At 34.5% G+C, this 13,323-nt stretch overlaps 1 protein-coding gene and 1 pseudogene across 3 annotated transcripts in view; both read left to right on the top strand.

The window, feature by feature from the left end:
* Nucleotides 1-13,078, top strand: part of FRY (FRY microtubule binding protein) — a 505,671-nt gene extending 492,593 nt beyond the window's left edge. For all 3 annotated transcript variants that reach the window (XM_087814426.1, XM_016213841.2, XM_016213842.2), the window contains one exon: nt 11,703-13,078. In XM_087814426.1, coding sequence (XP_087670552.1) covers nt 11,703-11,961 — 259 coding nt within the window. In that variant the 3' untranslated portion in view covers nt 11,962-13,078. The remainder of the gene's footprint in view (nt 1-11,702) is intronic.
* On the top strand, nt 7,819-8,328 carry LOC107537759 (large ribosomal subunit protein eL32 pseudogene; annotated as a pseudogene).
* Nucleotides 13,079-13,323: the final 245 nt, after the last annotated feature.

Below are 13,323 nucleotides of genomic sequence, written 5' to 3'. Positions count from 1 at the left end.
GTTCTACCTAATACAAACACGAAGAGGCAGCAAAAATGGGAAGACAAGGAAACATGCCCCAAATGAAAGAACAGGAGTAATTTCCAGAAAAAGATCTAAATGAAATGAAGAAAAGCAATTTAACAGATATAAAGTTCAAAACAGTGTTATAAGGATGCTTGAGGAACATAGGGGAAGAATGGATGAAATCAATGAGAACTTAAACATAGAGATAGAAAGCATAAAAAAGGAGATAGAGACCATAAAAAAGAACCAGTCAGAAATGAAGAATACAATATCTAAAATGAAGAATACATTAGAAGGAATACAAAGTAGGTTGGTAAAGCAGAGGATCAAATCAGCGATTTGGAGGGCAAGGTAGAAGACGACACCCAATCAGAGCAGCAGAAAGAAAATAAGAATTCAAAAAAACAGAATAGTTTAAGGGACCTTTGGGACAAGATGAAGTATAACAATATCTGAATCAGAAGGAGAAGAAAGTGAGCAAAAAATTGAGAACCTATTTGAAGAAATAATGGCCAAAAGCTTCCCTAATGTAGTGAAGGAAAAAAGACACACAAGTTAGGAAGCACAGAGAGTCTCAAACAAGATAAACCCCAAAAGGCCCACACCAAGACACATCATAATTAAAATGCAAAAGGTTAAAGACAATCTTAAAAGCAGCAGGAGAAGACAATTTGTTACCTACAAGGGAACTCCAATAAGACTGTCAGCTGACTTCTCAACAGAAACATTTCAGGTCAGAAAGGATTGCCATGAAATATTCAAAGTGATGAAAAGCAAGGACCTACAACCAAAACTACTTTACCCAGCAAGGTGAGCACTTAAAATTGAAGGAGAAATAAAGAGCTTCCCAGAGAAAAAAAAGCTAAAGGAGTTTGTTAGGACCAAACCAGTATTACAAGAAATGTTACAAGGCTTTCTTTAAGAAGAAAAATGCAGAGGAACATAGTTAGGAGAATAAAATGGCAATATATATGTACCTATCAATAATCACTTTATATGTAAATGGCTTAAATGCTCCAATTGGGGGGTAAGGAGGGAAATGGGTAACATCTGTAATACTCTCAACAATTAAAAAAAAAAAAAGACGTAGGGTAGCTGAATGGACAAGAAAACAAGACTCATATATATGATGTCTACAAGAGGCCTACCTCAGAACAAAAGCTCACACAGGATGAAAGTGAAAGAATGGAAAAAGATATTTCATGCAAATGGAAATGCAAAAAAAAATCTGGAGTAGCAATACTTATATCTGACACAATAGACTTTAAAACAAAGGCTACAGTAAGAGATAAAGAAAGACACTACATAATGATAAAGGGAGCAATCCAACAAGAGGATATAACCCATGGAAACATGTATTCATTCAACATAGGAGCACCTATACATAAAGCAAATCTTGATGGACATAATGGGAGAGATCAACAGTAATACATTCATAGTAGGGGAGCTTAATGCCCCCCAATGACAATGATGGATAGGTCTTCCAGACAGAAAATCAACAAGGAAACAGAAGCCTTAAATCACACACTAGATCGTGTGGATTTAATTCATATCTTCAGAGCATTTCACCCAAAGCAGAAGAATATACATTCTTTTCAAGTGCACATGAGTGCACATAGAACATTTTCTAGGATAGACTACATGTTAGGACACAAAACAAGTCTTAATAAATTTAAGAAGATTGACATCATATCAAGCATCTCTGGGACCATAATGGTAAAAAACAAACAAACAAACAAAAACAACTAGAAATCAATACCCCCCCCCCCAAAAAAAAACAAAACTGAAAAACAAACAGGTGGAAGCTAAAGAATATGTTACTAAATAAAAAATGTGCCCACAATGAGATCAAGGAAGAAATAAAAAGATACCTTGAAACAAATGAAAAAGAGAACACAACAACCCAAAACCTATGGGACACAATGAAAGCAGTCCAAAGAGGGAAACTCATACAATTACAGACCTACCTTAAGAAAAAAGAAATATCTCAAATAAACAATCTAACTTTACACTTAAAGGAACTAGAAAAAGTACAGCTAACAAAGCCCAAAGTGAGTAGAAGGAAGGATATAATAAAGATCAGAGGAGAAATAAATGAAATAGTGTCTAAAAAAAATACAAAAGATTAATAAAACCAAGAGCTGGTTCTTTGAAAAGATAAACACGATTGACAAACCTATACCCAGACTCATTAAGAAAAAATGAGAGGACCCAAATAAATAAAATCAGAAATGAAAGAGGAAAAGCTAACAACTAAAAGCGTTTCCCTTAAGATCAGAAACAAGACAGTGATGTCTGCTTATACCACTCTTATTCAACATAGTACTGGAAGTCGTAGCCACAGAAATCAGACAAGAAGAAATAAAAGGAATCCAAATTGGAAAGGAAGAAGTAACACTGTCATTATTTGCAGATGATACTGTATATAGAAAACCCTAAAGATTCCACCAAAAAAACTACTACAACTGATAAACTACTGAATTCAGTAAAGTAGCAGGATACAAAATATTCAGAAATTGGTAAACTATTATACACTAATAATGAACTATCAGAAATGGAAACTGAGGGAAAAAATCCCATTTACAATTGCATCAATGATATTTAAATTTAACCAAGGAGATAAAAGACCTATACTTGGAAAATTATGACACCAAAGAAAGAAATTGAAGAAGATATGAATAAATGGAAGCATAGACCGTGTTCATGGATAGGAAGAATTAACATCATTAAAGTGTCCATACTATCCAAAGCAATCTAAAGATTCAGTGCAATTCCTATCAAGATATCAATGGTATATTTCACAGAACTAGAATAATACAAAAATTTATATGGAACCACAAAGGATCCCAGAAAAACAAAGCAATTCTGAGAAAGAAGATGGAGGGATCACACTACCTGATATCAAACTATAGTACAAGGCCATAGTAATCAAAACTGCATGTGCTGGCGTAAAAAACAAACTATAAATCAATGGAACAGAAGAGAGAGCCCAGAAATAAACTCACACTTTTATGTTCAAATAGCATTTGACAAAGTAGTCAAGAATATACAATGGGGTAAATGGTGCTGGGAAAATTGGACAGATACCTGCAAAAAAATGAAAATAGGCTATCTTCTTATACCACACACAAGAATAAACTCCAAATGGATTAAAGACTTGAAGTTAGACTTGAAACTATAAATATCCTAGAAGAAAACATAAGCAGTAAAATCTCACACATTTTTCATAGCAGATTTTTTTTATATATCTCTTCAAGCAAGGAAAACAAAAGAAAAAATAAATGAATGGGGTTACATCAAACTACAAAGGTTTTGCACAGCAAAGGAAACCATCAGCAAAATGAAAAGACAACCCACTGAATGGGAGAACATTTCCACCAGTGATACATGTGATAAGGGGTTAATATGCAAATTTTTAAAGAACTTATAAAATTCAACACCAGAAAAGCAAACAATCCAATTTCAAAATGGGCAAAGGACCTAAATAGACACTCCTTCAAAGAGGACATACAGATGGCCAATTGACATATGAAAAAATGCTCAATGTCAGAGAAATACAAATTAAAACCACAATAAGATAGCACTCACATGTGTCAGAATGACTATCATCAGTAAATCCACAAACATCCAGTGTTGGTAAGGATGTGAAGAAAAGGAAACCCTTGTGCACTGTTGGTGGGAATACAGATTTGTGTAGCCACTGTGGAAAGCAGTATGGAGGTTCCTCAAAAAATTAAAAATTGAACTGCCTTATGACCCAGTGAATCTATTTCTGGGAATTTATCTGAAGAAACCTGAAACACTAATTCAAAAGAATATATACACCCCTATGTTCACTGCAGCGTTATTTACAATAGCCAAGATTTAGAAACAGCCCAAGTGTCTATCAGTAGATGAGTGGATAAAAAAACAGTGGTACATTTATACAGTGGACTACTACTCAGCTGTAAAAAATGATGTCTTACCTTTGTGACAGCGTGGGTGGACCTGGAGAGTATTATACTAAGCAAAATAAGCCAGTCAGTAAATGAAAAATACCACATTATTTCACTTCCCCTCATAGACAAACAAGAGTATGATGATTACCAGAGGGAAAGGGGTGTGAGGGGAAGGTAGCAAAGGGTAAAAAGGGGATAAATGGCGATGGAAGGAGACTTGACTTGGGGTGGTGAACACGCAATACAATATACAGATGATGTATTATACAGTTGTATTCCTGAAACCTATATAATTTTATTTACCAATGTCACCCCAATTCAATATAAAATAATTTTTTTTGAAAACTAATATAGCCCAGCTGGAGTGGCTCAGTTGGTTAAATGTTCCCCCATGCACCAAAAGGTTACCAGTTCAATTCCCAGTCATGACACATGCCTGGGTTGGGTATTTGTTCCCCAGCTGGGGAATGCTGGGGAGTGTAAGGAAGGCAACCAATAAATGTTTTCACATCGATGTTTCTCTCTCTCTCTCTTTCTCTCTCTCCCCCCCCCCTTTCCTCTCTCTAAGCATTTCCTCAGGTGAGGATTTTTTAAAAATAAGTAAATATTTAAAAATAAATACAAATCAAAATAGTATGGTACTGTCAAAAAACAGGTGCACAGATCAATCAAACAAAATAAAGAGCCTAGAAATATTCCTTCGCTTATATCATCAATTAATCTATAGCACAGGAGTCAATAATATACAATGGTGAAATGCCAGTTTCTTCAATAAGTGCTATTGGGAAAATTGGACACTCACTGTCTTACACCATACAAAAAATAAACTCAAAATGAATTAAAGACTTAAATATAAGACTAGAAACCATAAAACTCCTAAAAGAAAACATAGGTAGTAAACTATTTAACATCTTTTTGAGCAAGTGAAACAGAAGCAAAAATAAACAAATGGAACTTTATCAGATTAAAAAGTTTCTGTACAGCAAAGGAAACAATCAACAAAATGAAAAAACAACGTACTGCCCTGGTCAGTATGGCTCTGTTGCTTGGGCATCCACCTGTGCACCAAAAGGTTGCTGGTCCACCCAGCCAGCATGGCTCAGCGATTGAGCATCAACCTATGATCTATGAGATCTCAGTTCGATTCCCAGTCAGGGCACTTGCCTGGGTTGCAGGCTCAATCCCCCAGCAGGAGGTGTGCGGAAGGCAGCCAATCAATGACTCTCTCTCATCGTTGATGTCTCTCTCTCCCTCTCCCTTTCTCTCCCTAAAATCAATAAAAATTATATTTAAAAAAAAATAAAATTAAAAGATTGCCAGTTCAGTTTCTAGTCAGGGCACAATTCTGTAGTAGTGGGCATACAGGAGACAGCTGATGTTGTCTCATATCAATGTTTCTCTCTCTATTGCTCTCTCTAAAAATCAATAAAAAATCTTTTTTTAAAAAAAACTACTGAATGGGAGAATATATTCACAAATTATATACCTGACAGGGGTTTGATGTCCAAAGTATATAAGGAACAGATACACTTCAATGACAAAAAAAAAAAATATATATATATATATATATATATATATATATATATATATATGATCAAAAATGAACAGAAGATATGAGACATTTCTCCAAAGAAGACATACAGATGACTAACAGACATATGAAAAGATGCTCAACATCACTAACTATCTGGAAAATGTAAATCAAAACCACAATGAGATACTTCATACCTGTCACTATGGCTACTTCATACCCATCATTATGGCTATTATCAAGAAGTTGACAAATAACAAGTTGGTGAGGATGTGGATAAAAGGAACACTTGTGTAGTATCCTGTGCAGTATCCATGTAGGACTGCAAATTGGTACAGTCAGTATAGAAAACAGTATGGAGATTTCTCAAACAGTACAAAAAATTTAAAAATAGACCTACTGTATGACCCAGCAATCTGTCTTCTGGGTATTTATCCAAAGAAAACTAATTTGAAAAGATATATGCACACCTGTGTCACTACATTATTTAAAATAACAGTTATGGAAGCAACACAGGTATCCGTCAACAGACGAATTGATAAAGATTTGGTCTATAAACAGTACAATGGAATTTTACTCAGCAATAAAAAAGAGTGAAATCCTGTCATTTGCAGCAACTTGGATAGATCTAGAGAGTATTATGCTAAGTGAAATAAGTCAGACAAAGACAAATAGCACATGATTTCACTTCAACAATCAACAAAATGAAAAAACAACGTACTGCGTGGTCAGTGTGGAATTTTTTAAAATCAAAACAACTGAACAAACAAACAAAGACTTATAGAAACAAAAAACAAACTGATGGTTACCAGAGGGGAGGGATGGGTGAAAAGGTGACAGGAAATATAGTGAATAGTGTGATAACTTTGCATGGTGAAAGATGATTACTAGACTATACTTTAATAAAGAAAATTCATACACAAAAAAAGCATGGAGGGGGAGGAAATGTAATCCTTTTAGAATATATTCAAATGTTAATGCCTGTCAGCTTAAAATTGACTGCTATAGATATAGAATTATATACATAAACCTCATGGTAACCCTCAAACCAAAAACCTACAAAAGATACACAAAGAATTAGGAAACCAGAAGCCAAACAAAACACTAAAGAAAAACAGCAAAACACAAGGGAAGAGATCAAGAAAAGAAAGGAACAGAAAACTATAAAAACAAACAAAAAATTGATAAAATGACAATATGCACATACCTATTAATAATAACTTTAAATGTAAATGAATTAAATGCTCCAATAAAAAGACAATGGGTGGCTGAATGGATTAAAAAACATCCATGTATATGGTACCTACAAGAGACTCACTTCATATTAAAAGACACAGGCTGAAAGTGAAGGGATGGAAAAAGAATTCCATTCAAACAGAAAGCAGGGATAGAAGTACTCATATCAGACAAAATAGACTTTAAAACAAATAATGTAAATAATATAAATAAAGACATAGAAGGATATTACCTAATTATCAATTGAAGAAGAGGATATAACAATCATAAATGTCTACATACCCAATACATTTAATATATAAAGCAAACATTAATGGACATAAAGGGAGAAATTGTTATATAAAAATAGGAGATTTTCATGCCCCACTCGCACCAATGCCTAGATCACTCAGAAAGAAAATTAATAAGGAAGTGATGGCCTTAAATGTCACATTATGCTAGATATACTTAATAGACATTTATAAAACATTATATCAAAACACTTCAGTATATACATTTTTGCAAGTGCACACAGAACTATCCAGGATAGATCCCAAAGTAAGCCTCAATAAGTTCAAGAAGATTGAAATTATATCAAGCATATTTCCCAACCACAATGGCATGAAACTAGGAAACTAGAAAGAATAAAAATACATGGAGATTCATCAACATGTAACTAAACAACTAGTAGATCAAAGAGGAAATCAAACAGGAAATGAAAAACTACCTTGAGACAAAGGAAAATGAAAACACAGCTTTTCCGTATCTGAGATACAGCAGAAACAATTCTAAAAAGGAAGTTCATAGCTATACAGGACAACCTCAAGAAACAAGAAAAATCCCAAATAAACCATCTAATTCTATATTTAAAGGAACTAGAAAAAGAAGAGCAAACAAAACGCAAAATAAACAGAAAGAAAGAGTAATAAAGATTAGAGTGAAAATAAAGGAAATAGAAATTTTTTAAAAAATAGAAAAATCAATGAAACTAAAAGCTGGTTCTTTGAAAGGATAAATAGAATTGATAAGCCTCTAGCCAGCCAGATAGAGAACCAAAATAAATTCATAAATGAAAGAAAAGTTACAACCAACACTACAGAAATACAAGAAATCATTAAAGAATACTGAGGCTAATTATAGGCCAAAAATTTGACAAGCTATTAAGAAATGGATAAATTGGTTCTCTTCCTTGGTGCTGCCTACAGAGGTGGCAGCCATCTCCTATTTGGCACCATGGTTGCCCTCAGACCCCTCATGAAACCCAAGATTGTCAAAAAGAGGACCAAGAAGTTCATCCGGCACCAGTCAGACTGATATGTCAAAATTAAGCAGAACTGACGGAAACCCAGAGGCATTGACAACAGGGTGCGCAGAAGATTCCAGGGCCAGATCTTGATGCCCAACATTGGTTATGGGAGCAAAAAGCAAACAAAGCACATGCTGCCCAGTGGCCTTCAGAAGTTTCTGGTCCACAGCATCAAGGAGCTTAAAGTGCTGCTGATGTCCAACAAATCTTACTGTGCTGAGATTGCTCACAACTTCTCAAAGAACGGCAAAGCCATTGTGGAAAGAGCAGCCCAGCTGGCCATCAGAGTCACCAATCCCAATGCCAGGCTGTGCAGCAAGGAAAATGAATAGACATTGTGTACACATTGTATTTGTGTTAATAATACTATAAATTGTTTTAAATGGATAAATTGAACCAAGTAGTAGAAAATCTAAACAGACCAATTACTAGCAATGAAATTGAAGCATTAATCAAAACACCCAACGAATAAAAGTCCAGGACCAAATGGCTTGACAGGTAAATTCTACCAAACATTTAAAGTAGAGGTAATACCTAGCCTTATTAAACTATTTCAAAAAATAGAAGAAGGAGCACTTCCAAACTCATTCTACAAAACCAGCATTACAAAACCAGATAAAGATCTTACCAAAAAAGAAAATTACAGGCCATATCCTTGATGAACATACATTCAAAATTTCTCAACATAATATTAGCAAACTGGATTCAACAATAAAGTAAAAATATTATATACCATGACCATCTGATATTTATGGTTCAGTATCGATAAATCAATCAACACATTACATCACATTAAAAAATGAAGGATAAAAATCATATGATCATCTCAGAAAAAGAACTTGACAAAAGTCAACAGCCTTTTATGATAGAAACTTTCAACAATGTGAGTATATAGAGAGAACATACCTCAAGATAATAAAGGCCATATATGACACACACACACACAACTAATATCATACTCAATGGTGAAGAGCTGAAAGCCTTTCTTCTAAGATCAGGAACAAGACAAGGACACCCACTATTACCACTTCTATTCCACTTCTATTGTGGAAGTCCTAGCCACAATAATCAGACAAGAAAAAGAAATAAAAGGCATCAAAATCGGAAAGGAAGAAGTACAACTACTATTTGCAGATGAGATGATACTATATATATAGAAAACCCTAATGACTCCACCCAGAAATGGTCAGAACTAATAAATGAACTCAATAATTTGCAGGATAAAAAATCAATTTACAGAAATCTGTTGCATTTATATATATCAATAATGAATAATCAGAAGGAGAAATTAAGAAAACAGTCCTGCTTACAATTGCATCAAAAAGCATAACAATTTTAGAAATAAATTTAATCAAAGAGATGAAAGACCTGTACCCTGAAAAACTATAAAATATTAAACAAATAGAAGAGGGTACAAATAAATGAAGGATATACCATGCTCATGGATTGGGATGATTAATATTATGAAAATATCCTTACTACCTAAAGCAATATACATATTCAATGCAAAAATAGCAATAGCATTTTTCTCAGAACTAGAAAACTAATCCTAAAATTTATATAGAACTATAAAAGACCACAAATATCCAAAGAAACCTTAAGAAAAAAACAAAATATGAGGTACTTTCAAAGTATACTACAATAATCAAAACAGTATGCTACTGGCATAAAAACAGATATAGAAATCATTGTACTAGAGAACCCAAAAATAAACCCATGCCTATATGGTCAATTAATCTATGACACAGGAGGCAAGAATATACAGTGGGGTAAAGACAGTCTTTTCAATAAGTGATATTGGGAAAACTGGACAGATACATGCAAAAAATGAAATTAGACCACCTTCTTACATGATATACAAAAATAAATTCAAATGGATTAAAGACTTAAATGTAAAACCTGAAACCACAAAACTCCTAAAAAAAAAAAAAACATAAGCAGCAGACTCTCTGACATAAGTCTTAGCAATATCTTTCTGAATATATCTCCTTGGTGAAGACCAACAAAAGAAAAAAAAAATGGGACTACATCAGACTAAAACACTGTGCACAGTGAAGAAAATCATCAATAAAACAAAAACCCAACCTATATTCACAAATGGTACAACTGGTAAGGGTTAATATCCAAAATATATAAAGAACACAAACAACACTAAAGAAGCAAACAATCCAATTTCAAAATGAGCAGAGGACCTGAATAGATAGTTCTCCAAAGAGGATATGCAGACGGCCAAGAGACATATGAAAAGGTGCTCAATGTCACTAATCATCAGAGAAATGCAAATTAAAACCACAATGCCACCCTTCCCAGTTTGGCTTAGTGGTTAGAGCATCAGTGCATGGACTGAAGGGTCCTAGGTGTGATTCCAGCCGAGCCCATGTACCTCAGTTTCAGGCTTGATCCCTGGCCCCAGTCGGGGCACGTGTGGGAGGCAATCAATCTATGTATCTCTCTCACATTGATGTTTCTCTCTCTCCTTCCTTCTTTCATCTCTTTCTCCGTCCCCGCCCCCCCCGCCCCCCCCCCCCCCCCCCCCCCCGCCGAAAAGCAATGGAAAAAAATATCCTTGGGTGAGGATTTGAAAAACAAAAACAAAAACTCCACAATGCAAAACTACCTCACACCTGTCAGAACAGCTATCATCAAAAAATCAACAAACAAGTGCTGGCAAGGATATGAAGAAAAGGGAACCCTTGTACACTCTTGGTGGGACTGCAAATTGGTGCAGCCACTATGGAAAACAGTTTGGAAGTTTTCAAAAAATTTAAATAGAACTACCATATGGTGATGGAAAATTACATTATATGAAAGTTATTAAATTAAATTAAATTAATTAAATTGATTTAATTTAATTAAATTAGAACTACCATATGACCCAGTAATTCCAATTCTGGTTATCTATCCAAGAAATCCAAAATACTAATTCGAAAAGATAGATGCACCTCTATGTTCATTACAGCATTATTTAAGATACTCAAGATACAGAAGCAATCCAAGTACCCATTAATAGATGAGTGGATAAAAATTTGGTGGTACATTATATTCAATGGAATATTACTCAACCATAAAAAATAATGAAATTTGCCATGTTCAACAACATGAATAGACCCAGAGAGTATTGTGCTAAGTGAAAGAAGTCAGAGAGTAAGACAAATACCATATGATTTCACTTATGTGTGGAATATTTAAAAAAAAAATGAACAAAACAAACAGACCCATAGATATAGATAACAGGCTGATGGTTGCCAAAGAGAGGGGTGTGGGGGGATGGTTGAAACAAAAATATATTTTTAAAATCTTTTAAGTGTATACTCCAACATTATTTTGAAAATTAGTATTTGACTGTATCCTTTGGGGGTTTTGCCTCTATATTTTGATAGTATATTCACATATTCATTGGAATCATGACATAGCAAATAAATGTTTTTAAATTATGAGATTATAAGCTGATTATTTTTAATTTAGATATTTTTATCAAAGTCAGTAATATTTACTAATATAAATTTATGGTGATATTGCAGAACTCTAAATATACTAAAGCCACTGGATTGTATCCTTTAGATTTGTGAATTGTATAATGTGTGAATTTTATCTCAATAAAGATTTTTTCATATATAGAATGTTCTTATACTAACACAGACTCATAATTTCTCCTCTTTGTGACCAAAAGTACCTATAATCTCTGCTCTTCTTTTTTGGAATGCAGAAGTCTGTGGCCCAATGACATCTTTGGAAGCAGTTCTGATGATGAGGTCCAGACACTACTGAATATATATTTTCGTCATCAAACCTTGGGACAAACAGGTACTTATGCTTTGGTAGGGTCTAACCAGAGCCTGACTGAAATCTGCACCAAGCTGATGGAGCTGAACATGGAGATCCGAGACATGATTCGCAGGGCCCAGAGTTACCGAGTCCTCACTGCTTTTCTTCCAGACTCCAGTGTTTCCGGCACTAGTCTCTGACAGGAGCCCCCCGTCACCCATGGGTTCCAAGATGGGGGTGCTGCCATGCTGGGGTGACGTCACTCAGTATCTTTTCAGCCTTCGGAAGGGTTGGTCAGACTGTTCTCCCTCTTGTTACCTGTTGGACTTTTTCCAAAGGAGATGACAGAACTTCCAATGTGTAGCAATACTAAGAACCAAGGTAGCATAGAACATTTGGAAACAGACTCCATCTGTCATGCTGTGTAGCACAAATGTGTTATCATTGTACTGAGCAAATGCAACTCACTACTGAAGAAGTGACTTCCATTGCATACCAAAGCCGACTACCTTGAACAATACCCTTCCTTTCTAGAAACTACTTTAGATTGGTAAAAGTGCAATGTTTTCTTTGCTAAAAAAAATATATATATATTATAAAACTCCTTTCCCTTTTTTTTTCTTTCTTCTTTTTGTGAATTGAGGAAGGGACAGGCAGAATGAAGCTGGCCATTGAAAACTAAAAGACGGTCAAAAGCTGACAGCCTGTATATGTGAAAAGGGAATTGTAAATGGACAATTTAATGTACACTGTAATTTGAATACAATTACTGTACCTAAAAGGAGCTGCTATTAAGTAACTTTCTTATTTTGCTTGGCTACTGTTTCTTAAAGCCCTGGATCTCTTTGCAGGGGTCTGTGATTAGGACCTTATTACCAAAAATGGTCCAGATAGACCTTTTTTTATGGATCTTGGCTGCTTTTTACTAGAAGGTTGCTTTTATGAACATATTTATACCACAGAAGGATGAGTGTTAATTTTAACCAACTTTGCCATTTTGTAGAAAAGAGTTAAAGAATTCACATTATAAATTCCAAGTCTTTTCATCTGTCATGCATGCATATTTTAATATCCATTTGGATAGCCAGAAGTAGAATCATAAAGGTAAAATATGAGTTGTCACTTTGTTTCTTAAGAAATGTCATACTTTATTTGTAATATTTATCTAAAGGTCCATTCTTAAGTTTTTTCCTTAAACTTAATGCTGTCAAGTCTTAGATGTGTGCATGTAAACCTGTTGCACATCAGAAACATATTCAAAGTTTATCTATGTAACTTATTCGTTCTATAAATACATTTAAAGTTTTTGTGATGTAATCTTGGTTGATATCCTGTTCAGAACTTCTTTTAGACTAAAAAAAAAAGACAAAACATATATTGACCATGAACTTTATTTCTGGTTAATGAAGATTTTTGCCTTTGACACACTTTACAGTTTAAATGTGGGTTGTTGCCACAGTGGTAGCCCCAAGGGGACCACATATATGTGTTTCATAAATGGTGCCCATTGAGGTTGTTCAGCAAACACAGTGGCCTTGTGAAGTAGGAGGTGTCTATGACCT

The sequence above is a fragment of the Miniopterus natalensis genome, chromosome 2 (genome assembly GCF_054644295.1).
Source record: "Miniopterus natalensis isolate mMinNat1 chromosome 2, mMinNat1.hap1, whole genome shotgun sequence".
In the NCBI taxonomy this organism is placed as follows: Eukaryota; Metazoa; Chordata; class Mammalia; order Chiroptera; family Miniopteridae; genus Miniopterus; species Miniopterus natalensis.
The sequence above is the reverse complement of the archived record's forward strand: the minus strand, read 5'-3'. Positions and strand labels throughout refer to the sequence as shown.